At 38.0% G+C, this 27,685-nt stretch overlaps 1 protein-coding gene across 5 annotated transcripts in view; it reads right to left on the bottom strand.

Annotated features, from left to right (window-relative positions):
- Positions 1–27,685, bottom strand: part of fnip1 (folliculin interacting protein 1) — a 57,354-nt gene that overhangs the window by 16,705 nt on the left and 12,964 nt on the right. The window contains exons 2-10 of one of the 5 annotated variants that reach the window (XM_083565030.1): positions 23,668–23,800; positions 21,479–21,610; positions 19,010–19,113; positions 18,738–18,812; positions 18,574–18,665; positions 8,185–8,268; positions 7,444–7,515; positions 2,932–3,067; positions 2,389–2,590 (exon numbers count right to left, since the gene is read on the bottom strand). In XM_083565030.1, the coding sequence (XP_083421156.1) occupies positions 2,389–2,590; positions 2,932–3,067; positions 7,444–7,515; positions 8,185–8,268; positions 18,574–18,665; positions 18,738–18,812; positions 19,010–19,113; positions 21,479–21,610; positions 23,668–23,800 (1,030 nt within the window). Of the gene's footprint in view, positions 1–2,388; positions 2,591–2,931; positions 3,068–7,443; positions 7,516–8,184; positions 8,269–18,573; positions 18,666–18,737; positions 18,813–19,009; positions 19,114–21,478; positions 21,663–22,613; positions 23,801–27,685 lie in introns of all 5 variants that reach the window. The other 4 variants (XM_083565031.1, XM_083565034.1, XM_083565033.1 and 1 more) reach the window with 4 other exon arrangements.

Consider the following 27,685-nt stretch of genomic DNA (forward strand, 5'->3'; position numbering starts at 1 on the left):
AATTTAAAACCAGTCCAGGTGACTAACTTGTGAATGTGATAAGAGAATGCCATGAGTTTGCCATTAAAAGATATTATCAGAACTAAATGAAGCTACTTTGGACAATCTAAAATATAAAACATATTTAGGGTTAATTAAAAGAAATTGTTTAATACATAATTTCATATGTGTTAGATTGGATGTCTTAAGTGAAACATATAAACATTTATATAATAAAAGTAAAAAAAGGAGTAGTTGTCAAATTTTAACTGGTGCATAAAATTATTATAAATAGCAACCAACTGCAATAAACTAAAGAAAGTCAATATTTGGTGTTTTTAAAAGGAAAACTAAACCGACTGGTGGTCAGCTTTACTTGAATAATCTACCACAGTTGTTCTAGAAATTTTTATTGTTGCACTTAATTATTTATTTAGCATGGAAAACCTGAGACCACATGAGAAGTAATCTGAAAAGTGATATATCGTTATATGACTTTCTTCGTTGACAAAATTGCTTAAATTGTGCCGACTCAATAATCCAGATATTCATTTACATTTTATGTAGTCATAAGGTGCACAGCAGAGTATTACACATCAAACTTACAAAAACACACTAATGTATGTAAAAATGTATGTAATGTACTAATGTAGAGTCTTTGTAGTAATGATCATAGCAATGAAAAAAACATTCAGCAGTCCATTAATATTCATGCAAGGAAGAAAGAAGAGATGAAAGGTGAAAGTGTTGATTTCATTCAGTGGAGTCTAAGATGTTTTTAGCGATTCAGCAAATAAAGCAAAAGTGAGTAGTTTTTTAAGCAGTTAAATGTTCTGGTAAAAAGGTCAATGCTATAGCCATGCTTTCTTTCATTTTAAAACTCAATAAAGGCACAGAACAAATAGATGGCAATAAAAATTGACACCAAAAGCATCAAAGTCTAGTCGAGGTGAAATGCATTGCTCAAGGGTACAGCAACTGCAGCTTGGTGGTACTGAGATTTGGACTCATGGTTTGGACCTCCTGATCAGAAAAATAGAAAGATCTTTTGAAAAGAATTTCACCATGTCTATGAAGATCAGTATATGGCAATGTCTCAACTTACAAGACTTTATATAATGGTGCCACATGCCCCTTATAACCCGATAGTCTACACCACAACCATCCAGAATGAACTATAGAAAGCATTTAGCAAAATGTCAAAACTAGCTATTTCATTATGACTACACAGCAAACTGAAGTCTAACAAGCTAAATGAGCAATAGCTATTTTATAGCTTTCTAGAAATCTATTTTAGCTATCTAGAAAAATGCAATAGGAATAAAGTTCTAAAAAAAAGTTTCTGCAAATCTACTAACATGTTACTTTATGATTTAGATCATTATTCAGACCATTATTTCCACCTTAAGGCACATGTAAATGAGCTCTAGTGCCTTCTGTTTGCTTTCATTATATTGTTCTGTGTCAAATTTTAGTATGCAAGTCTTTAGCAAAGGCAAAAAAAAAAAAAAAGAAAAAAACAAAGATCTGCCAGAAATAAATGTGAGAATTGTGCCCAAATTCAGGTGTGCAAAAAACTATAACTGTTGCCAAAGCAGCTCCTATAAAGGACTAATAAACGATTTGCATACTTAAAAAATTTAGGAAAATCTATGAATCAATAGTACAACTTTTTAAGAATAAATAGCACAATTCTCAGTATGAGAGTTTAGTTTAAATAGGGATACAATTATCTTTTCTAAACAATTCTCATTAATTTAGGCCTACAACTGAAATTAAACTAACTGCTTTCTTCATTATTCTGATATGATCTTTGAGCCAGAAACTTGCAAGTTTCTTGCAAAAATGCAATGTTACATTTTAAAAGGTTTACATTTTACAAAAATGTCGATTGCCTGTCAAAGGCTCTGTCAATTGCCTATTTAAACTCTTACAATTTCAATTAATGAAACAGATTTCCCCATAATTTCTTAGTTTCCAGGTTTATATGTTATGTTGATATAGAGTTTATATGTAAAAAGCAATTTTGCTTTGTGTCAGCATTGGTAAACCTGCACACTTTGTCCTTCTAAAGCGGATTTGGTCCATTTAGTTCAAGTGTGAAGGAAATCTTTAAAGCATTAAAAAGCACTACAATATAGAATGTTGTGCTTTAAACCTTGTGGCAATAAGTCCCCCATCTGGGCATGGTACCAACAAATTTAACCACACCTATACTTTAATTGTGTCAGAGAACTTATTGAAGTTTGAATGAAAATCCATATTATGTTTATTTATTAAAAAAAGATGGCATAAATAATTCATTTATTTATTTAGTATTTATTTAAGCTACCATGACGTATATAATATTCTACAAATGCTTGCATATGCCACATATGATTAATACATAGTACAATGAATGTGCCATACCTGTTCAATTGAACTTTTCAGTTTGTTCATGTGGCTCTCAAAGAGTGGGAAATGGGAGAAGAAAAACTCCTTGAACTTGCTGTTCTCATCTTCATTGAGTGACAGAAGGAAGATGACACCAATGGCGATCTTCTTTTTCCTTGCTACTCCTAAACTTGAGACACCACCCTCATCTGACAAGTTAAAGCTCTCTTCTACAGACCTGTAAGACCCAATCACACAAAATAAAGCCACAGTGTAGTCTGATAACTTTGTCAACATGTACTGATTAAAGTAATTTGGGATTGAATGATTTTAGCTTCACCACTGATCAAAAGGTGTCCAGAGTCTGAATTGTTTTTTGTTTTTGAATAGATCCAGGAGCACAGCTATAAACTGCTTTTCATTTAAATTTAAATAATTTAAATAAATGATGTCATATAAATTAAATAATCTTTGTCTCCAGTAACAAGGTATTGCTAAATAAAATAAAGGGAATGTGAGCATGCCTTTAAACAAGACTGTAAAGTGTCTGTGTGCATATTGCTTGCAGTGCATTCACACCATCGAGGGAAGACACCATTTTCCAAGCTGGTGGTCTGACTACGTAGCCACCGGCGTTGGTAGCTACTGGCACAGCTACTAGTCAGAGAAGAGCCAGGTGATGAAAACGGTGTTATCAGCAGGCTACTGAGAGATGCTGCAGACAAAAATAAGTAAATACAATGAGTGTCATTGGAGTTTAACATTATGCCATACATATGGAATACAATTGTACCTCGATTTCATATGTACCATACAATTTAAATTTAAAGTACCGTAATTTCCGGACTATTAAGCGCACCCAAATATGAAATATGGACTAATGAACTTTACACAGGCTTTAACGAAAGACAGTGTCTGTTACATGGTGTAACGGGTGAAATATGTTGTGGCTCCATAATGCAGAGCGGCATTATGAAAATAGCCTGCCACCTTTTTTCCGCTATTACTGCATGTGTGCAAGACCGAGGAATATGTCCTTATTATTTTCTGATGCTTATTTCTAAGTTTCTTCGACTAACCCGTAACGTTGTTGCCAAGAAAAATAAAAAAGCACGAGTTTTGGAAACCTGTCTGTGCTTATATGATTTCTGTTGCAACTGGAGTTAGCGAGCTCTCCCTTTACCCAGACTCAACGCGTTACAACGGCTTGTATCTAAACAGCAGCCTACCAAGAAAGTTATTGTTCACTGTCTTTCTCCTTCCTTTCACAACAATTTGTCTCGGGAGTTTATCTTTTGGCATCGTCGTGTGTTTAAAAATCACCATCGGTGAAGCTTTTCTATTCGCATTTCCCGTAGACAGTCCGAGTGAGCGGCAGGTCAAACGTCAGAGGAACCTCATCCATATTTATGATGTGGTGCGGCCCGATTCAGTGGGAGCGCATCTGATTTAATATAAAGAGTTTCATTGGTTCACCTGAACCCGTTCGGCAATTTCATTGGTCTAAAGTTTTGGTGCTCAGTTTTTTGGCTTGAATCTTGTGAAACCGGGAAAACCCCCGGAAAAATCCATAAATAAGCCGCTTCGTTGTTTAAGCCGCGGGTTTCAAAGCGTGGGGAAAAAGTAGCAGCTTATAGTCCGGAAAATACGGTAATGACTAAATACAGTTTATTTATATCTAAAGAACACTTCTCTTATTTTCATTTATGGCATTTAGCAGATACCCTTATCAATAACAACTAGTGCTTTGAAGTCTCCACCAACAAATACAGAGACTAGAAATATCACTTCAAAACTAACCTAATATAACCTAATATAATGCATGTTTTCTTTTGTAGCCTGAGAGATTGTGGGACCCCCTTGAGGAGTAGTAGAGGATGGATCGGTCATGGTGTAGTGCAGGGTGAGAAGTGCTGTGATGTGTAGCTTTACATTTTTTAACAACAAAGTGGGAAGACGGTGTTTTAAAAGCAGGGGAAATACTGGCCTGTATCATGCAAAGAAAAAAACGAAGGAGATTTTTTAAATTAGGGCAAGATACCGGTTCATACCAAATAACCATGTGTTTATTTTTGTTATATGTATTTTTAGTATACCACAATACCGTATATTTGTATACATACAACGTACCGTGTATGTTGCTTAAACAACATTTGGAACACGGCGCAACACTGTTTGAGAGGGGTCCCTCTTTACTGTTGCACTGGTGAGGGCACAGCTGTATGTGTTACTAAGCGTGACAGATAGATAGGATAGACATTAAATTAGAGACCTGCACTCCCGTGGGAATCTACACAAACGAGTGAGGCGCTGGACATGATTTGATGGGTGAATGCAGGTGCAGGCGATAAAATACTCATGCGTGTGCGGGTTCAGGACAATAAAATTTTTCGCAAGACTTGCAAAATAGGCTTAAATTTAATTTTCCCAGATGCAATTTAATGATTTCCTTCTATAACTGTATTCCATATGGTAAAAATATTTAGTTGTGTAACCAGGAAAGAAAGTCTATTTTGTTAAAGTTATCAACTGTTCACTGATGAAGACTTGTGTAAAACTGTGGTGACAATGGCAGTCCTAACGCAGGCACAGCAAAACTGACGATAACAATGACAAACAGAAAGCCAAATGAAACCATTCACAATATTCTTGTTTATCCGTACTTACAGTCATGTGAAATAAAAAAAAATGTACACACTCTTTGAATCCTATACATATCATACATAGCAAAACACAAAAAAATTATCTGGTCCTTAAAAAGGTCTCAAAAGCAGGTAAATACAACATCAGATGAACAACACACATTACGCCATGTCTATTTATTTTTTACAAAAATAAGGCCAAAAATGGAAAAGCCATTTGTGAAATTAAGTATACCTCTACAGTTTCAATGTGATTTGCCATGTGCTACAAATAAAATGCTTTTAATTAATTGATCAAGGTTGTAAGGACATTCACAAACAAATTTAAGACCATTATTCTACACTGAAAAAACATCTGACAGTTGCCAATTTTCCCAGTAGTGGACGATCCAACAAATTCACCCCAAGGTTAGAGTGTGCAATACGCAGAAAAATTACATCTCAGACTCTACGGACCTCAGTAAAACATTAAAAGGTCATAACAATAATGAAGAAGAAAAAAAAGAACAAGTATGTTTTTTGGAAGGTTTGCCAGGAGAAAGCCTCTTCTCTTTATAAAAAAAAAAAAAAAAGGCAGTATAGTTTAGGTTTGCATCTGAACAATCCACAAAACTTCCGAAACAATGTCCTTCGGACAGATAAATCCAAAGAGGAGATGCTTTGCCATAATGCAACAACGGCACATTTGGCAAAAAACTCAGCATATTAGCACAAACACCTCATACCAACAGTCAAGCACAGTGGTGGAGGGGTGGTAATTTGTTTTTTGCAGCCTGTGCAACTTTCCTTTCAATGAGATGCAAAGGCAAGGCACACCTATTTTTGGGCAGTTTCTCCCATTCTTCTTTGCAGAACCTCTCAAGCTCCATCAGCTTGAATCGGGAGCGTCGGTGCATAGCATGATGCTGCCACCATGCTTCACTGTAGGCTTAGTATTGGCCAGGTGATGAACGTTGCCACTTGTTATTCAGACCAAAAAGTTCAATCTTTTCTGTTCAATTCAAGTTTCATCAGTCCAGAGAGTTTTGTTTCTCATGTCCTTCAGGTGCCTTTTGCCAAATTCCAGGCGGGCTGTCATGTGCCTTTTACTGAGGAGTCCGTCTGAGCTTGCATCTGGCCACACTACAATACAGACCTGATTAATGGTGTGCTGCAGAAATGGCTGTTCTTCTGGAAGGTTCTTCTCTCTCTACAGAGAAACACTGGAGCTCTTTCAGAGTGACCATCTGGTTCTTGGTCACCTTCCTGACTAAGGCCCTCCCCTCCCCTAATTGCTCAGTTTTGGTTGGGCGGCCTGCTCTAGGAAGAGTCCTGGTGGTTTCATACTTCTTCCGTTTACGGATGATGGAGGCCACTGTGCTCATTGGGACCTTAAATGCTGCAGACATTTTTCTGTACCCTTTCCCAGATCTGTGCCTCGATAAAATCCTGTCTCAGAAGTCTACAGACAATTCCTTGGACTTCATAGCTTGGTTTGTGCTCCGACATGCGTTGTTAACTGTGGGACCTTACAGTATAAAGACAGGTGTGTGCCTTTCCAAATCATGTCCAATCAACTGAATTTACCACAGGTGGACTCATCCAGCTGTAAAAATATCTCAAGGATGATCAGTTTTTTTTTGTTTTTTATTTTTAATACATTTGCAAAGATTTCCAACAAACTTCTTTCACATTGTCATTATGGGGTATTGTTTGTAGAATTTTTAGGAAAATAATGAATTTAATTTTTTTTGGAACAAGGCTGTAACATAAAATGTGGAAAAAGTGAAGCAATGTGAATACTTTCTAGATACATAGTCACACAGAATATATATGTAGAATATACTGTATATATGCAGTTATTGGTGCTAAAGAAGGTTCTACAAGCTACTGAATCATAGTATTAGCTTCTCATACATATTTCACACAGGACTCTCCATTTTGGTTTTATTTTTATAAAATAAATAGTGACATGCTATATTGTCATGTGTTGTTCAAGGAGTTGTATTTACTTAGTTTTAAGATCTGATAAGGACCAGATGATTTTAATTAAAAACAAGACCTTTTAAAAAGCGTGTACTTTCTGTACATCACTCAGTCCTTTTAGGACCTTTTAGAACTTAGTCCTTTATTTTCATTAATAAATATATGCAATCAAATATTTTATTTAGATCTTTACATTTTCTGTAACTCCACTAAATATACAGCTAAACAATATTTATTATTCTTTAAGATGTGTAGTCAACTTCAAATAAAAATTGTTTTGAATGGCCGTCCCCAAAGGCAAAACAGATGTGGCCTGTAATTAAAAGGTGATCGCCAATTATTTATCATAATTTGCTGAAATCAGCTTACAACTTTACTGAATATTTCTGAATGAAACCCAAGGAGTATTTAAAATCTAAAAGATAAAAAAAAAAATTTCACTGATAGAAGAAAGTTGAATTTCAAACCACTTCCAAACACACACCTGATCTTGCAATGCCATTCTCTCGCTCACTGAATGGTCCTCGAGCAGGCATGTCCATAGGGTTACTGTGACCTATAAAAGAATTGAGAAAATAATATATTTGAAAAAAGGACATAATTGTTTAAATGTTCCAGAGCAACAGGCATTAATACCCACCACCACTATACATCTACACTACAGCGCAGACTAGCACATACAGTGTGTCAAATACAGGAATCATGTGCAAATAACGTTTGTGTACTTTGTACATTGACATTTTATATTAAACTGTGGTGCTACAATCGATATTTATACACTGTATTGATGTACATAAATCAACTTTTACATCCCTATACATGTCCAATTATGCCCTTAATTCTTTGTGCTGTTTAACTATTATGCAATACAGAATGTCACTCAAGGAAGACAGAGTGAGGACAGCAAATCATAAGCTAGTTTATATCAAACTCTTAGCTTGTGTAGGATAGTACAAGAAAGACAGGGAAGGAAAAAGTAAAGTATACAAAAAATTATGGTAGCTTAATGTTAGCAATAGCTAAAGAAAATTAGTGAAAAAACACTAAAGCAAAAAGGTAGTGAGAATGAGCAGATTCTTTGAAATTAAATAAAGATAATAGTCTATATTATAGATAATAGTATACTGTCTAAGCTATATTATAGATTGAATGCTTTAGTCACAAATATTTATTTGCTGACTACACAAAAACCCTAGATTCACACACCCAAATACACAACGCCAACCTGAAAAGAAAGAGGCACTCTTGATGAGACGGAGCGGGCCCTGCTCAGAGAAGGCCCGACGAGGGCTGCACAGCTGAGAAAATCCTGTGCAGGATAATGTCCACAGATAACAGAAACGGGTAGTAGGTTGGGAATAAACATTAGAGAGAATGACAAAGAGAGAGAAAGACATAGAACCAGATTAGTCAAGCAAAAAGGCAGAAGGCATGAGAATACTTAGAAGGCAACTGGATCATAAACAGAACCCTGACAAATTCATGTTCATATTTACAAAATGTCTCAAATTTTTAAGGCCTGAACTTCATTCAGTGTGTCTGTAAATTTATCAGGACTAATAGGCAGTATCACACCAATTCTAAACAATTATAAAGATTTTGAATTACTCTATCCAACCCACTTGGCACAAATGATCATTGCACAGTCAAAGAGAGAGATCATATTTTCCCAATTCTAATGTCTAATGCGAATATACGCTACATAACTTGTATATGCATCTGGATTTGTTTATGCACTGCTTTGCTGTTACATAAATAAGCAGTTGTAAATGTATTCATAATAAAGTGATGAGTTTGTATAAATACATATATACTATACATAAAAAAAAATAATTGAGATCCGATTTAACATTATTGCTCAAATTTGCAGCACAAATAATGAGCAAATGGCATGATTAAATAAAAAAACTACCATAATTTCCGGACTATAAAGTGCACCCATATATAAGCCGCACCACGACTGAAATGAATTTTACAAATTGTATTTTTAACATAAATAAGCCGCACCTGTCTATAAGACGCAGATGTCTACACTAATGTACTTTACACAGGCTTTAACGAAAGACACGTTACACACGGTGTAACGGGTGAAATATGTTGCACTGTCTTTAGGAGCATAGCGGTATTTTGGGAATAGCATGCCAGAAGCACGCTATCCCTTTACCCTGACTCAACGCCTTGTATCTAAACAGTAGCCGACCAAGAAAGTCATTGTTCACTGTCTTCCTCCTTCCTTTCACAACTATTTCTCTCGGGAGTTTATCTTTTGGCATCGTCGTTTAAAAATCACCCGATGGAAGTTTTTTCTCCCGATGCCGTGCAGCTCAGAACACAGGTAAGGTGTGTTTTTTCGTTTCTGTTCGAAAATTTTATTGGTCTAATGTTATGGGGTGCAGTTTTTTGGCTTGAAGTTTGTGAAACCGGGAAAAAACCCAGAAAAAAATCATAAATTAGCCGCTTGGTTGTTTAAGCCGCGGGGTTCAAAATGTGGGAAAAAAGTAGCTGCTTATAGTCCGAAAAATACGGCATATAGAATTACAACAACAATCAAGCAGAAAGCAGAAAACCATTGAAAGCAGACAGGGTTGATATCAGTTCATAAGCAGTTGTGGTCTGACAAATATTGGACAAACAAAGACTTAAGCACATTATTGTTAGAAATATGCACTGGTCAAGATATATAAAAGTTATATGATCCTATGCAAGCTATATACATGATTAATTTCACAGAGTGCCTTTTGATATGGCACTTGATCGTTTCATTTATACAGCTCAGCCACAAAAGGTATGCACTTACTTTTGATATTTTTATAGGGTGTCATTTAACATCAGGTTCTGATTAAAAAGAAAGTACTCTATCACAGTTCTCAAATTTTGGGTTGTTTATCAAGGTCATTAATATTAATTGACAAATTAAATTTTTGTGTACAAATTAAATAAATACGCTATTTCAACTTGGTAACCCATATATAACATTCACTTACTTGTGCAAATCTTAAGCATTTCTTTTACAACCCAAATTCTAAAAATGTTGGGGGAAAAATGTTTTGATGCAAATAAAAACAGAATGTAATGGTCTGCAAATCTCATAAACCTATATTTTGTTCATAATAGAACATAAACATAACATTTTTAAACGGAGTGAATGTACAATTAAGATAATTACAACAAATAAGATAATTTTTAAATGACAGGATGCAAAACACAACTCAAATGTTGGGATAGGGACATGTTTACCATTATGTAGTCTTATGTAATCTCCTCTTTTTTCTTTTCTGTTCTTTCTTAATGCCATGCCAGTTTCTATGGCTATGTTCATAGCGAAATCACGGTTTATTTATACAAATATAAAACTAAAGAAGACTGTTTTCGATTTAGTTTTTCTAAAAATCTTAGAACTACATTTGGATTAACTTGATTAAAAACCTTTTCAAAAATGTCAACTGAATAAAACATTTCTCAAAGGGGAAGAAGTATTACAGTATTACATTTTTATAAAGAAAATAGAGTGCAAATGCTCTACACCTTACGAAAGACCATTCGTTCCAGGAATTTGTAAGTTGTTACTGTGTTCATTATTGACTACGCATATCTCCTAATGATGTAAGAGCTATAAATACTATCAAACAATAAAATAATGGTGGTTTCTCCATGATGGTGTTTTCTCCTGAAATCCACAATCATCTCCACTGTTTTGAGCATGTTAAGCTCAAGGTTGTTATGACTGCACCAGACAGCCAGCTGCTAAACCTTACTTCTGAATGCAGATTCATCACCATCATTAATGAGGCAGATGAGTGTCGTCTGCAAACTTCAGGAGCTTGACAGAGGAGTCTGTAGAGATGTAGTTGTTGGTGTACAGGGAAAAGAGCAGTGGGGAGAGAACACATCCCTGGAGGAGCACCAGTGCTAATAGTACGCCTGTTTGACGTGAATTTTTTTTTAGTTGTTGCCTAACTGTTAGAAAGCTGGTGATCCACTGACAGGAAGAGATAGGAACAGAGAGCTGGGTTAGTTTTGTCTGGAGAAGTGTTGGGATGATTGTGTTGAAGACCAAACTGAAGTCCACAAACAGGATCCTCAGTCCCCCCAGATGTTGTAGGATGAGGTGCAGTCAGTCCCATGTTCACCGCATCATCCACAGACCTGTTTGCTCGGTAAGCAAATTGCAGGGGGTCCAGCAAGGTTTAAGTGATGTCCTTCAAATAAACAAACACCAGTCTCTCAAATGACTTAATGAGCACAGATGTTAGGGTAATAGGTCTGTAGTCATTAAGTCCAGTGATTTTTGGTTTTGAGATGGGGGTGATTGTGAAACGTTTAAAGCAGGTAGGCACTTCACATAGTTCCAGTGATCTGTTAAAGATTTGTGAAAAAAATGGACACCAGCTGGTCAGCACAGGTTCTTAGACAGGCTGGTGAAACTCCATCTGGTCCTGATGCATTCCTTCTTTTTTGTTTCCTGAAGACCTGACGCACATCATCTTCACTGATCAGTAGGGAGGCTGTTGGAGGTGTTGATGGTCGTGTGGTGAGATGGTCAGAAAGGGTGGGAGGTGTGAGACCGGGAGTTTCAAAGCTACAGTAAAACTCATTCAGGTCATCAACCAGTTGTTGATTCCCTACAGAGCTCGGGGATGGTGTCTTGTAGCTTGTGATGTCTCTCAGGCCAGCTTTTTAGAGTGGCTCCTTTTTTGCCACTCTAATCTCCTTTGTCAATGTGTTCCTGGCCTGATTGTACAATATTCTGTGCCTATTCCTGTAGACATTCTCTTTGGCCTGATAAAGCTGTCTGAGTCTTGCTGTATACAATGTCTTATCGTTGTTGTATGTCAAGTGAGTCCTGGTAGGAATACATATATCCTCACAGAAACTGATATAATAGTCTGTGAGCTCATCCAGATAAGAGGCAGCAGCTTCAAAAACACTCAAATTAGTGCACTCAAACAGGCTTGTAAAGGCCTGCTCTGTTCCATCTTTTTGCAGTCCTTAATAAAGGCTTAGCAGATTTAAGTTTTTACCTGTATCTAAGGAGCCAGGCAGTGGTCAGAGAGTCCTAAAGGTGCTCTGCAGATAAAACGATATGCATCCTTTATTATGGTGTAGCAGTGGTCCAAAATTATTGTCTTGTCTCTGGTGAGGCATGTAATATTCTGTTTGAATTTTGGAAGTTCCCATGTGAGGTTTGCATTATTGAAGGCCCCGAGAATGATTACACCATAGTCCGGGTGTTGCTAACCCAGCCATTAGGGGGGCACACGCCAGTGTACTCTTAGTGCCGGTCCCAAGCCCGGGTAAATGGGGAGGGTTGCGTTAGGAAGGGCATCCAGCGTAAAACATGTGCCAAATCAAATATGCGGATCACAAATGAGAATTTCATACCGGATCGGTCGAGGCCCGGGTTAACAACGACCGCCACAGGTATCGTTAGCCGACAGGGTACCGGTGGAAATTGGGCTACTGTTGGCCGAAGGAGGAGAAGGAGAGGAGGAAGACGTCTACGGAGACGGCAGGAAAAGGAGCAGTGTAGGAGAGTAGAGGTTCGGGTTGGTACTTTAAATGTTGGTACTATGACGGGTAAAGGGAGAGAGATAGCTGATATGATGGAGAGGAGAAAGGTAGATGTGTTGTGTGTTCAGGAGACCAAGTGGAAAGGGAGTAAGGCCAGGAACATTGGAGGTGGGTTTAAACTGTTTTATCATGGTGTGGATGGGAAGAGAAATGGTGTAGGGGTGATTCTGAAGGAAGCGTACAGTAAGAGTGTAGTGGAGGTGAAGAGAGTTTCTGATAGGGTGATGATCGTGAAGGTGGAAGTTGAAGGGATGATGATAAATGTCATCAGTGCCTATGCTCCACAAGTTGGCTGTGAGATGGAGGAGAAAGAAAGATTCTGGAGTGAATTAGATGAAGTGGTAGATGGTGTACCTAGGAAAGAACGATTGGTGATTGGGGCAGACTTTAATGGGCATGTAGGTGAAGGGAACAGAGGTGATGAGGAGGTGATGGGTAGGTATGGTTTTAAGGAGAGGAATGTGGAAGGTCAGATGGTGGTAGATTTTGCTAAAAGGATGGAAATGGCAGTGGTGAACACGTATTTTAAGAAGAAGGAGGATCATAGGGTGACGTATAAGAGTGGAGGAAGGTGCACACAGGTGGATTATCTTCTGTGTAGGAGATGCAACCTGAAGGAGATTGGAGACTGTAAGGTGTTGGCGGGGGACAGTGTAGCTAGACAGCATCGGATGGTGGTCTGTAGGATGGTTTTGGAGGCGAAGAAGAAGAGGAGGAAAGTAAGGTTTGAAAGAAGAATAAGATGGTGGAAACTAAAGGAGGAAGAGTGTAGTGTGAGGTTCAGGGAAGAGGTCAGACAGGGGCTCGGTGGAGGTGAAGAGGTGCCGGATGATTGGGCAACTACTGCAGGAGTGATGAGGGAGGCAGCTAGAAAAGTACTTGGTGTGACATCTGGAAATAGAAAGCAAGACAAGGAGACGTGGTGGTGGAATGAGGAAGTGCAGGAGAGCATTAGGAGAAAGAGGTTGGCAAAACAGAAGTGGGATCGACAGAGTGATGAGAAAAGTAGGCAGGAGTACAAGGAGATGCGGCAGCAGGTTAAAAGGGATGTGGCGAAAGCCAAGGAAAAGGCATATGAGGAACTGTATAAGAGGTTGGACACTAAGGAAGGAGAAAAGGATTTATACCGATTGGCCAAGCAGAGGGACCGAGCTGGGAAGGATGTACTGCAAGTTAGAGCAATAAAGGATGGAGAGGGAAATGTGTTGACTAGTGAGGAGAGTGTGTTGAGAAGATGGAGGGAGTATTTTGAGCAGCTGATGAATGAGGAAAATCAGAGAGAGAGAAGGTTGGAGGATGTGGAGTTAGTAAAGCAGGATGTAGATAGGATTAGTAAGGAGGAAGTGAGAGCAGCGATTAAGAGGATGAAGAATGGAAAGTCGGTTGGACCAGATGACATACCGGTAGAAGAGTGGAGATGTTTAGGAGAGATGGCAGTGGAGTTTTTAACCAGATTGTTTAACAGGATTCTGGAAGGGGAGAGGATGCCTGAGGAATGGAGAAGGAGTGTGTTGGTACCGATCTTTAAGCATAAGGGAGATGTGCAGACCTGCAGTAACTACAGGGGAATTAAGTTGATCAGTCACACCATGAAGTTATGGGAAAGAGTAGTGGAAGCCAGGTTGAGAGAAGAGGTGACCATCTGTGAGCAACAGTATGGTTTCATGCCGAGGAAGAGCACCACAGATGCCTTATTTGCTTTGAGGATGTTGATGGAGAAGTATAGAGAAGGTCAGAAGGAGTTGCATTGTGTATTTGTGGATTTAGAGAAAGCGTACGACAGGGTGCCGAGAGAGGAGTTGTGGTATTGTATGAGGAAGTCAGGTGTGTCAGAGAAGTATGTGAGGGTGGTGCAGGACATGTATGAGGACAGTGTGACGGCAGTAAAGTGTGCAGTAGGTACGACAGACTGGTTCAGGGTGAAGGTTGGACTGCATCAAGGATCGGCCCTGAGCCCTTTCCTGTTTGCAGTGGTGATGGACAGGTTGACGGACGAGGTCAGACAGGAGTCTCCCTGGACTATGATGTTTGCAGATGATATTGTGATTTGTGGTGAGAGTAGAGAGCAGGTTGAGAAGAGCCTGGAGAGGTGGAGATATGCGCTGGAGAGAAGGGGAATGAAAGTCAGTAGGTGTAAGACAGAGTACATGTGTGTGAATGAGAGGGAGGGCAGTGGAGTGATGCGGTTGCAGGGAGAAGAGGTGGAGAAGGTGGAGGAGTTCAAGTACCTGGGGTCAACAGTGCAAAGTAATGGAGAGTGTGTTAGGGAAGTAAAGAAAAGAGTGCAGGCAGGGTGGAGTGGGTGGAGAAGAGTGACAGGAGTGATTTGTGATAGAAGAGTATCTGCAAGAATGAAAGGGAAAGTTTATAGGACTGTGGTGAGACCTGCGATGTTGTATGGATTAGAGACAGTGGCATTGAGTAAAAGACAGGAGGTGGAGCTGGAGGTAGCAGAGCTGAAGATGTTGAGGTTTTCGTTGGGAGTGACGAGGATGGACAAGATTAGAAATGAGTTTATTAGAGGGACAGCACATGTAGGATGTTTTGGTGACAAGGTGAGGGAGGCGAGATTGAGATGGTTTGGACATGTGCAGAGAAGGGACATGAATTATATTGGTAGAAAAATGCTGAAGATGGAGCCACCAGGTAGGAGGAAAAGAGGAAGGCCAAGGAGGAGGTTCATGGATGTGGTGAGGGAAGACATGCAGGTAGTTGGTGTAAAAGAGGCAGATATAGAGGACAGGGTGGTATGGAGACGGATGATCCGCTGTGGCGACCCCTAATGGGAGCAGCCGAAAGAAGAAGAAAGATAGTCCGGGTGTTGCTACTCAGTGTCTATACTAGACAGGGATAAAATACTGTGTTGGGGTACACCAAGTTCCGGTTTATGCAGACCAGACATGGCATTTGCTATCTTGAACCTATCTCTGATCCTGACCTTATCTTGATCCTATTCAATAGGAATCCTTTGATGAAGATAAGATTCATTTAGTACGTATATTATATATATATAAATATATATAAATATATTCATAAGTTTTTGCTAAAATGTTTGCAATTTCTTGTTTTGAAGTTAAGAGTGAATCCTTGTGTATAATGTGTTGTATTTCAGGTCCACTGTTTTTTCCTTTAATTTTTCATATCAGGTTCCATATTGTGTTTAAAGGAGTGCTTGTTGACATGCTGGAAACAAATGTTCTTCAGCTTTCCTTTTTATCTTAACTTATAGCTCTTCTTACTTGTGCTCTACATACCTTTAGTCTAAACAAATATTTCAGCTTTTTTCTCTCTTTAATAGCTTCCTTGCATTTATCACCAACCATGAAAGTCATCTAGATCTCTTTCTTTGAGTTCAAGTCAAGTCATTGAGTTGATCAAATTGAGTTGATTCTGGAACTGTATCATTTGCTATAGATAATACCATTTATTTTTCTACCAAGGGATACAGGAATGTACTGATACTTGTAGTAATTGAGGCTTAAGGGTTGTTGTCTCTTGCCCAAGGAGAAGACCATAGCACTACAACAGGATGGCGTGTCCACCATAAGGATGGGTCCCTTGCTTGATTTTTTATTTTCATGATGCTCCAAATGTGTTCAATTAGTGAAAGGTCTGCAGGCAGGACAGGTCAGCACCCAGACTCTTCTACTACAAAGCCATGGTGTTGAACATGTTGCAGTACATAGTTTAGCATTGTCTTGCTAAAATGTGTAAGGCCTTACCTGTTAAAGAGACCACCTGGATGGAAGCATTTGTTGCTCTAAAACGGTATATACACCGTTCAGCATTGATGGTGCCTTTCCAGACGTGCAAGCTGCCATTCCACAGACATTCAACACATGCCATATGTCATTAGAGGCAGGCATCTATTTTTTATTTACTTTTTTTCCCCAAATTTCAATTTGTCTGACCACAGAACATTGCTCTACTTTGCCTCAGGTTTCTGTTGAATTTCTGCCCATCTTCACTTCTAAGAGACTCTGCCTCTCTGAAAAACCTTTTAATAACCAGATGTGTTACTGACCTGTTGCCAATTAACCAATTTAGTTGCAAAAAATGTTTATCCAGCTGTTTTCTTATTGTTGAAACTTCTTGCAGCTATCAAATTCAAAATGACCTTATACTTTACTTAAATGGTACATATAATCAGTTTTTACATTGAATGTGTTCTATCGTGAATAAAAAATGTAAAGGATTTGCAAATCATTTGCATTATTATTTTTTTTTTTGCATTTTACACATCATACAAACTTTTTTTTGCAATTGGAGTAATTAGTTCTCTCCTTATACATACATTTATAAAAGCTTTTCTCATATGAACTCTATGTTCTTCTCATATTCCTGAATTTCTTGTGTAAATACCAATGCAACAATGTACACCAAATGGGCATAACATTATGGCCACTAACAGGTAAAAGTGAATAACACTGATTATCTCTTTATCATGGCACCTTTTAGTGGGTGGGATATATTAGGCAGCAAGTGAACATTTTGTCCCCAAAGTTGATGCGTTAAAAGCAGAAAAATTGGGCAAGCGTAAGGATTTAAACGAGTTCGACAAGAGAAAAATTGTGATGCTAGGTCAGAGCGTCTCCAAAACTGCAGCTCTTTTGGGGTGTTCCTAATCTGCAGCAGAGATGGCAAATGTACACACATCCTTCACTTAAGTAGAAGCACAAATACTTATGTTAAAATGCTGATGATCATTTTTTAAAGTAAAGAAGTTCGGGCTCTGAAATGTACATTTTATCTGTTCTAAATGTACCTTAAATAAACACTTTTCACGTTTTTAATACTCTAATCAACATGGGCATGGACAAATGTATGTATGTTTATTATTAGTGAAACCATACTCAACATAGAGCATGAAGACAAAATATTCTTGTAAATGTTTTAATTTAATTATGGTTTTTTAAATTATGTAAATCATCAGGACACCAAACGGAACCTTTGCAATATTTCCTTACTGACGGTTAATTAGGTGATACCGGAGAAATTGTACCTCTTTCTTCATACGGATTACATAATCAGAGAATATTTGTTTTCAATGTGAATTGGTTTAGATATTTCGAGATTTTTATACATCATGTCTGTAAGACAAGTTTTCACTGAAATTCTGGTAGTTTTATTTACGTGTCTGTGAAGAGAAATGACAGCGAGTGCACCGGGTCTGTTTTCTTTATTTCACAAAAGCACAGTGTTTTGTTATTATGAGTGTATATAAATGAAAGTAGGCCCTTTACAGATTCGAATGACGTATTGGCTCTTAGCGCTATGAGAAAAAAAATGCCACATAACGCGCCGGCACATTTGTCGGCCTCAGAGGGTTAAATTGCCGAATGTGTGCACCATGGTGGATTTTGGTGCTGGTTTGAGACTTGCCGCATCAGAAAAACTTTTTAATTTTTAATGGTTATTAAATGTTTTTAATATCGGAGTAAAGAAAGGATGTTGTGAATAAACATGTGTTGTGCTGAAGGTTTTAATTGCGCCTCTTTTAAATGTATTTATTTAATATTTGTTTTAATAAAAATTGTCAAACAGAACAAGCACAAATACTCATGTTGAAATGCTGATTAATCGTGCGTTAATAAAATTAGTGCAGTTTAAATGTATTTGCGCGTTAATAACGCGTTAGTTTTGACAGCCCTAATTAATATATTAATACAAAACGAATTTAAAATTGTTACCTAATGAGAATATAAGTAACAAGATAATAATAGTATTGTCACACCATGGTAACAATGTCAATGTCACCAAATAGATTAAAACTAAAGTAACAAGCCTTTTTTTGAAAATTTAAGAAGTAGAAAGTACAGATATTTGTAAACAAATTTAATGAGTGAAAGTAAAAAGTTGTAAATCTACATAAGTACAGTAACTAAGTATTTGTACTTTTTTACTTTTTATCTCTGGTCTGCAGTGGTCAATATCTATCAAAAGTGGTCTAAGGAAGGAACAGCGGTGATCCGTGTATTAACAAATGCTTTTGTATCCAGCTCATAAAGGTGTAAAAAGGAGGCCCGATTGTGTGTAAAATTACCTATGCTTCCCAGGAAGCCACTGACCACTGTGTTCTGATCTGGCTTGACAGCCCTTGACTCTGGATTGATGAACTCCAAACTGTCTTGAAGCCTACCAAAGGTGAAAAAATGTTAGCTGTGCTAAAACATTTTGCTTGAGGAATTTAATATGAACAGCACTTACGTGTTTAGGCTACCATACACACTGCCACCAGTCCTTGCTGTAAACACCTTGCTAAGCATCAGCTGTGGGGGGGATCTGTACATGAGCAAGAAAGAGAGTAATCATGTGAGTGAATTGGTGAGAGAGTGTGCGTGCGTGTGTGAGAGAGAAGGGGGGGGGGGGGGCATAGAAATAAAATAATTGTATTACTGTAACTATACAGCAATAATACCACATTGACATGATATATAATTCCATCAAATAATTCTTCTATGCAATGCTTTCTTACTAACCGAATTTGATGGATTTTCAGTGTAGACCCTTTGTAGCTCATTGCTACTGAGCCAAACATCATCTCGGCAAGCATATCGGGGTCGGAGGAGCATTGTGACGCACCCTAAGAAACAAGAAAAAATAAATATATTCATTAGAATTGTCCCGCTTATGAATAATGTAAAAATCATGTACATTCCACGTTAAAACAAAACAAAATCAGCATTTACTTATATTACAGGTATATATGTATTTTCTGTGCTGATGCACCAAATAAAGAGCATATACTGGTTTGAAACGCATGCATGTTCTTAATGTTTATATGCCAAAACTTTTACTTTAACCAAACAAATATATGAACACACTGTTGATACAACAGTGGTTAAACTTTATTTTCTTTAAACACTCTTGAAGTCTGGACAGTGCGTTTCTGGAAACATTCAGAAGAAATCCCATGCTTCTTCAAAACCAAAAGTGTTCCTCACTAGTTGTATTTTTCTTTATGGCCTTGCAATCCAGTTTATCATCCTTCCTTCATATACTCTTTCTTTTTTTTTTACTTTATTTACTGTTCAATAGAATTTAAGTCCATTGAGTCAAGTCAAGTGGCTTTTATTGTCATTTTTACTATACACAGTGGTACACAGTAAAAACCAGACAACGTTCCTCCAGAACCCTGGTGCTACACTAAACAACAGAGCTACAACACAATACAAAGTCACATAAAGTGCATTGAGTGCAACCTAGTGCAAACAGTGCAGACGAAAACCAGTACAGACAAACAGTACAGACAGATAGACAACAAAAGACAACACACATAATACAAGATAGTGCCAATCAGTAACCCTACTGTATACTTTGAATATACAGTACTATAAAGACTATAACCAAGAGTATGTTTATACACTATGCAGTAGCAGAAATTGAGAGGTGCAAAAAACAATGTAAACAGTGTAATATGGTTAAGTATAAATAATAAATAAATAAATTGTGGTGGAATAGATTGAGATGAGTAATGGGTGTGTGTTAAGATCAAGTTGTACAGTTTCAGTAACACACAGTTAAGTGAGTAAATGAGTAAATGAGTGAGTGAGTGAGTGAGTGAGTGAGTGAGTGAGTGAGTGAGTGTGTGAGTGTGTGAGTGTGTGAGTGTGTGAGTGTGTGAGTGTTTAGTTCTGTCTATTGAGAAGACTGATGGCTTGCAGGAAAAAGCCTGATGGCAGGAGAGTGAAGAGTGTGTGTGATCGTCCACAATGCTGTTTGCTTTGCTGATGCAGCGTGTGGTGTAAATGTCCATTATAGAGGGGAGATAGACTCTGATGATCTTCTCAGCTGTCCTCACTATCCTCTGTAGGGCCTTGCGATCAGAGACGGTGCACTTCCCAAACCAGGCAGTGATGCAGCTGCTCAAGATGCTCTCAATGGTTGCTCTATAGAACATGATCAGGATCGGGGGAGGGAGATGAGCTTTCCTCAGCCTTCTCAGGAAGTAGAGACTGCTAGGCTTTCTTGGTGATGGAGCTGGTGTTGAGTGACCAGGTGAGGTTATCCGCCAGATAAACACCAATGAATATGGTGCTCTTGCCCATCTCCACCGAGGATCCATCAATGATCAGTGGAGAATGGCCGCTTTATGCTCTACTAAAGTACACAAACATCTCTTTAGTTTTGTCAACGTTCAGAGACAGGTTGTTGGCTCCACACCAGGCTGTTAAATGGTGCACCTCCTCTCTTTATGCTGACTCGTCCTTCTTGCTGATGAGACCCAGCATGGTCGTTTTATCGGCAAACTTGACAATTGACTGGGCAGGTTAGTTTTATGATAATTAACACTGCTCTCAAAATAATGCTTACAGAGCTTGGGTATATGTTTCAGGTCATTGTATTTTTGTATTGGTTGGTTCCAATTAGCCGAAGTCCATATGGAACTGCAGGATAGATTTCATTTTCCCCCCCAGACTAGTTTAACCTCCCCTGCTCCACCTCCATGTTTGACTGTGGGTGTGAGGTAGTCTGGTAACATCATCTCTCCTGTAATTCAACTTATTAAGGTATTTTTTAAGAGCCAAAAATATGGAACTACACACCGATCAAATCTTGTCCCACACCGTACTCGATTGTCTCGAGTGCAGGCCCCTACTTTCAATGTCTATCCTATCCAGCTTCACCGTCACGCATACAGCCTTAACCAGCGCAACAGAGAAAAGTAATACCTCTCAGTAATGCGCCGTGTTCCGAACGATGTTTAGGTGACATACACTGGTATTGTGGTATACTAAAAATGTCTTTTTATTTTATTGTTACATACAAACAAAAGGAATATGCATGTGTCTCAAAAATTTTAAAAGACTTGTTTTCAAGATGTGTTTTCAAACTTAACATGCACTGTACATTAAAATCCTGACATTTCAAATAAAAGTCCATATACACATATAATACCACTTATACACATACTTCAAGGTCAGTGCGATAAACTTTGAACTGCTGACCTGGAAATGATTGTGGTCTATAGATTCTGGGACACAAGAAGAACTGCTGTCCAGAGAGCTGGCGCTTCCTCCTGTTGGCCTCAGTGTACAACATTTTCTGAATATTTTATCTTGAGACTCACCACATGTCTTCTAAAAACATAAGTACAGAAAAGTTAATATGTTGAGTTCTTTTTTATACAAGCTGCTAGGGGTGTAACGGTACACAAAATTCACGGTTTGGTATGTACTTTAGTTTTAAGTCACGGTTTGGTTTCAGTACGGTTAGGAAAGAAATTCAAAACATAAAATTAATGCTTTTTATTATTTGCAGTGCATTATTATTAACATCTGTGAACATCAAAAAGGTGAACACAGCTATATTCTATGCAGGAGATGCAACCTGAAGGCGATTGGAGACTAAGGTGACAGCGTAGCTAGACAGCATTGGATGGTGGTCTGTAGAATGTTTTTTTTAAGTGAAGAAGAAGAGGAGAAGAGTGAGGACTGTAAGAGGAATAAGATGGTGGAAACTGAAGGAGGAAGACTGTAGTGAGAGGTTCAGGTAAGAGGTCAGACAGGGGCTCGGTGGTGGTGAAGAGGTGCTGGATGATTGGGCAACTACTGCATAAGTGATAAGAGAGACAGTTAGGAAGGTGCTTGGTGTGACATTTGAAAAAATTAAATAGGAAGACAAAGAGACGTGGTGGTGGAATGAGGAAGTGCAGGAAAGCATAAGGAGAAAGAGGTAGACGAAACAGAATTGGAATCAGCAGAGAGATGAGAAAAATAGTCAGGAGTACAAGGAGATGCGGCAGCAGGTGAAGAGGGATGTGGCGAAAGCCAAGGAAAAGGCATATGGGGAGCTGTATGAGAAGTTGGACACTAAGGAAGGAGAAAAGAATTCATAACGATTGGCCAGGCAGAGGAACCGAGCTTCGAAGGATGCAGATGGAAATGTGTTGACTAGTGAGGAGAGTGTGTTGAGAAGATGAAGGGAGTATTTTGAGCAGCTGATGAATGACAAAAATTAGAGAGAGAGAGAGAGAGAGAGAGAGAGAGAGAGAGAGAGAGAGAGAAGGTTGGATAATGTGGAGATGTAGGACATTTTGAAAACAATGTAAGTGAAGCTAAATTGAGATGAGGATGGAGCCGCCAGGAAAAAAGGAAGACAAAGGAGGAGGTTTATAAATGTGGTAAAGGAACACATGCCGGTAGTTGGTTTGAAAGAGGCAGATGTAGAGGACAGGGTATTATAGAGACAGATGATCCGCTGTGGCGACCCCTTTTAGGAGCAGCCAAAAGAAGATGAAAACTAAAGATATGATATACTTAACTGTATTAGCTGCTAGTCAATTCCTGATTAGGGACTAAGGTTAGCGCAATGGATTCTTTATCGGTTTCGTGCATGCGCAAAGCAAATCTTATTTCCGGTACGGAGCGAGTAGTCACAGTGACACTGCCCTAACTCTAGTTTCTTTTTATACCCCAGGCATTATATTGTGTATGTTTTCAAGTATAATAATAACAATAAAAAGGGGAAGACTAAACAAACCTGTGTTCCGTCACTTAATATGTTCGTTAGTTAGTACGTAACAATGTTCTGCACATTTAAAGTATTTCAGTTGGTGCACGTGTACCATACCAAAAGCCCTGTTGAAAGCAAAAAAACGTTGCTACAAAAATGTGTACCATTACAACCTGAGTCAGTTCAGGTAAAAACTGTTTAAAACCTAAGAACTGCTTATTGCTCCTGATGCCAACTGCCCTAAATCGTGCTCCCCTTCTCTCTCTCTCTCTCTCTCTCTCTCTCTCTCAAGATTCCGTCGTCAAACCATGTCATGTGAACGCAGCCACAGTTGCAGATTTCTCTCACTTGCTACTTAAATAAATAAATAAGAAATGTTTAGTGAAGTGCAGTTTAGTTAAAGAACAGTGCATTTTATCTAAAGCTTTATACATTAAGTATATAATACGACACAATCAGCAAAACAACACAGTGAATCACTTTGCAATCTATAATACATAAATAATGAATTTATGCATTACAGGCTTAATTCACAATGCACAAAAATGCATAATACATTTAATCTATGTTTAACATTTTGATGGCTACACACAGGCAAACTAAATAAATGTCTTTTTTTTTACTCTCTGGATGTATATTCACCTAAGTAGAGCAAACAAAGAGGGTTTGAGGGGGGTCTCACCATGACTGAGGCTTCCTCCATACCTTTCTTCTTAGCCTCAGAGTCAAACAGGATATTTCGGCCTCTTCTCTCGCAGTCTTGGTAGACAATAAGGCGGATCTGGTTGGGCTCCAGCTCTGGGGATGGCCAGATGCTGTAAGGCAGACACAATAGTGAGGATAGCGTTGCTCAAACACAAAGCAGCTTTGCTTTAATCACACTTTAGCCTAGGTTTCTTTTTCTCTTCCAATTAGCCACATGGGCATGGACATACTGACACTTATTGACTTACACTTACTGAGACAAATCATCAGCTCTGTCCAACAATTACTGCAATCAACACAAGTCTGGTTCAGTCAAGAAAAGTAGGTGCATTGTATGAAAGTGCAGCATATTATTGAACAACTTGGAGCATATTGCTTTGATATATTTAACTAGTCATTAATTTAACAAAAAAATAAAATACAGAAGAAGCACAGAGAAAATATGTTCATTACAAGTAAGAAAGAGCTTGATCTTTAAATAAGGCCACTCACAGTTGAGCTTTATTTTAGGGTACAAAAAGTTTTTGCCCAGAGAGAGTCTAGTTGAGGTACACTGAAAATGATGTGTTGTTTCTTTGAATAATTGATTAAGAACAGGTTTGCCCAATCAATATCTATTGCTTAAGTAAAACACTTAGATGTCAGCTCTATTTCACTCATTCCAACCTCCAGTATAGATGTTAAAAACTTGGATCATTTAATCCTTTGTCATCATCAAATATTCCTTACTTTTTAGAGTCACACAGGTACATTCCATAAAATAGAATGATCCCTTTTTTCAAAATCATTCAAAATACTTAGATACCACTGGCTTTTTATTTGAATGTGTTCAGGCTGAAATGCCTGCATAAATTTTAAGCTGTTAGGCACAGAATTATTTAAATCAACAGGTACAGTATAATGTGGTAACTTATCACAAGGTAAAAATAAAAATAATGACCGCTAAAGGAGGAGACTGGTAACAATTTGATATACATTAATCAGCAGAATATTATTATGAACCTTTTTGGAAATAAAGATAGAAAATGATCAGGTAATAAATTTTTGTTCAAGATCTGGTTTCTTTTAAGGAGGCTTAAGAACAATATTATTTAAAACAGGCAAGTGTCTTAAGTGCCGTGTGGGGCTGGGGGGCATTTTATTTTGTTGTTGTAGGATGAAGGAATGTTTCTTAGGTGTGGCATGCACAAGCAAGTAACAGATTTTTTTTTGTTTTGTTTGCATTCATGGAAAAAACAGATAAAACATTTAGCCAAACATTTAACAACTGCAGATTTATTAAGTTTACTTGTAAAAGTTTGCTGGGGTCTTATAATCTTATAAAACAGATCCATTAGTGTTAGTCCTGATAAACAATGTTTTGTGACATGGGGCAGTCCAAAAATATGTCTTCCAGTCCAGCTGGTATTACAATATTGACAACACTGTGGTTCTTCACCTTTCAATACAAATCCATTAGTCAGACTTGTGTGCCATATATAGCATTTTGTGAACACCACTTGATCATGTATAAATTTGAGAAGGTGGATACTTTTCCAACTCCAGAGTTTGTGGGTTGCAACTAGCGATTATTTTGATAATTGATTAACCTGATGACTTTGTTTCGCTTTGCTAGTTGTTTTGCAAATCTTCTTACTGCTTTTCCATGCTTATATAAGTTTTTTTTGGGGTTTGGGTTAGGGTTAGGGTTAGGGTTTAGGGTTAGGGTTAGGGTTTTTACTTTTTTTCAATTCATATCAGCTATATACATATAATTGTAATTAATGTGTTTGTGAAACATTTTACAAGGTCTACCAAGTCCTTAAAGGGAACAGTAATTTTCACTAAAAAGAGATTTTGTTTTTTGCGGTTGATTCTTATCATCCTTATTAATAGAATGTGTTTGTCAACTTGTGGACTTTCTTTCCGATTTACCTGGATTTAATGCAACATTGTCTGGCTTTGATTACTTATAGTCTTGCTTTTTGTTTGAGTTCATCTTTTGGATTTCTTTTATGTCTTGTTTCTCAAGTGCCAGGATAAATTATTCCAACTAACAGACTAAGAAGCTGTGATAGGGAAGTTTTTTTACCATAGGTCACCACAGGTGAATTGAAGAAATAAGGAAGAACTAACCTTCTCTTTCAAACTTAAATTACAAAAAAGTTTTGATGCTGTGTAAAATGTGAATATAAATTCACAATCTCATAAACCAATAACACTGCACAATAATTTTTCTGAAACGTTTTGCTTTTTGAAAAGTTTTTGCTGATTGTGACAGGTACCTAGAGGATATGCACAAATATAGTTTTGGTTTTGCTGCATCACATAGAAAGTCTGAGAGAAAGTTAACTGTTTACCGGCAATAACATATTCAATCGTGTTTATGTTTCTGCTATTTAGTTCAAAATAATTTAATGTGTTTTTATTCAAATGTTTGGTGCATCACTTTGCAGTGTCCAACAGTAACCAAGCATTGATGAAATCCAGTTGCCCTGATATCTTTTTCCATTTGTAGCAATGTCACTGACAGCAAAAGTGTGAGTGGAGGAAATTAGTGAGTGGAGGAAATTAATCTCGAGTGACATGTTGCACTTCATAGTTTTGTATGCTTTGAGAAGTTTGTCTACCAGCGGAATGTAATTTGGCACTCTGGAATTGACAAGAAAATTGTGAACAATGTTTTGATGGTTTTCCAGGCAATCTATTCTGGCCCAACTAACAGATCTGCAAACCATTTGGCAATCATGACTAATAATGTCAGATTTCCTGATCTTCTCCTTCTCTGTTCATTGCTTTTAAAGAAAATCTTTGCCGGGTTGACAATCGGTTCATGCGCCACATTTTTCTTTCCTGGAACTAACTTTTTAGAGAGTGGCCAGCTCTGTCTACAATAATATGATTTTTTTTACATGACTGTCCCATTCACAGATGAAACAACAGTAGTTTGTATAGCTGAGCTGCAGTCCCAGTAACAGAGTAACGACTTTCAGATCTCCATAGATATTTCAGTTGTACCTGCTGTACTGGATGTGCTTCAGCAACATTTCCATGTTCTCGTAGGTTTCTTTCATTTGTGCTGCATAGTCAACAGGTATTGAAGGGTGAACATTGTCACTGTGTAACAGAACAGCTTTGGGGATTAACATTGATAAATCAATAAAGAGACACCACTCTTGCGGGGCATGGTCACAACCCAAAGCAGAGAACAATACAGAACAACACAGAAACAGAGACTCTCAACTTGTGCAAGAATTTGGTTATATCATCTTGGTGGCTTCGAAAAACAGAAATGTTTGTGCCTTGTAAAAGCAAAAACCATGTCTGCAGTTTCAAACCCAGCAATTCTGCTTTTGCGTTTGAGAAACCCAAATCTCTGACCAGATCGTTTAATTCTGACTATTAAATGTGGATCGCCTGAGGAGCATGGTTTAAAGGAGCATGGTTCGGATCAATGTCATTGCCAGTGCCCTGCATTGCAGTTTCTTCATATGGTTCGTCTAAGGTCCATTCCTCTGGTGGTTTCGGAATTAGAAGACTGTCATGTGGCATGGGTCTCATTACTAAAGGCAAATTAGGGTATTCAATTGACTTCCTGTTTTTGGAAGAGAAACCAGACACATTAGTCAAACAGAAGTAACAGTCCGTCACATGGTCTTTCTATTCTCGCCATATCATTGTGACAGCAAATGGCATCATCTTTCGAGCCAAGCTCTCAGACAGACAGCACATGTCGGACAAACAAATGTGAGGCACCCATTCCTTGTCTTGATCACCGATTTTACAGCCAAAGTACAGACGATATGATTTCTTCACAAGAGCAGCCATTTAATGCCTGATAAACACGCGTTAACTTACTACAAATATAGCAGAATGCTTCGAGGCTGTTACGACATTGACGAGACATATCGACCGACACCAATCGTCCTGTAAAACATATAACATCTAAATGACTTGTTACAGTGCTACTGAGGCAATGCTATATTCTGAAACAATACGTACACACTATGAGGTCT

This window comes from Silurus aristotelis (assembly GCF_946808225.1).
Source record: "Silurus aristotelis genome assembly, chromosome: 16".
Classification (NCBI taxonomy): Eukaryota; Metazoa; Chordata; class Actinopteri; order Siluriformes; family Siluridae; genus Silurus; species Silurus aristotelis.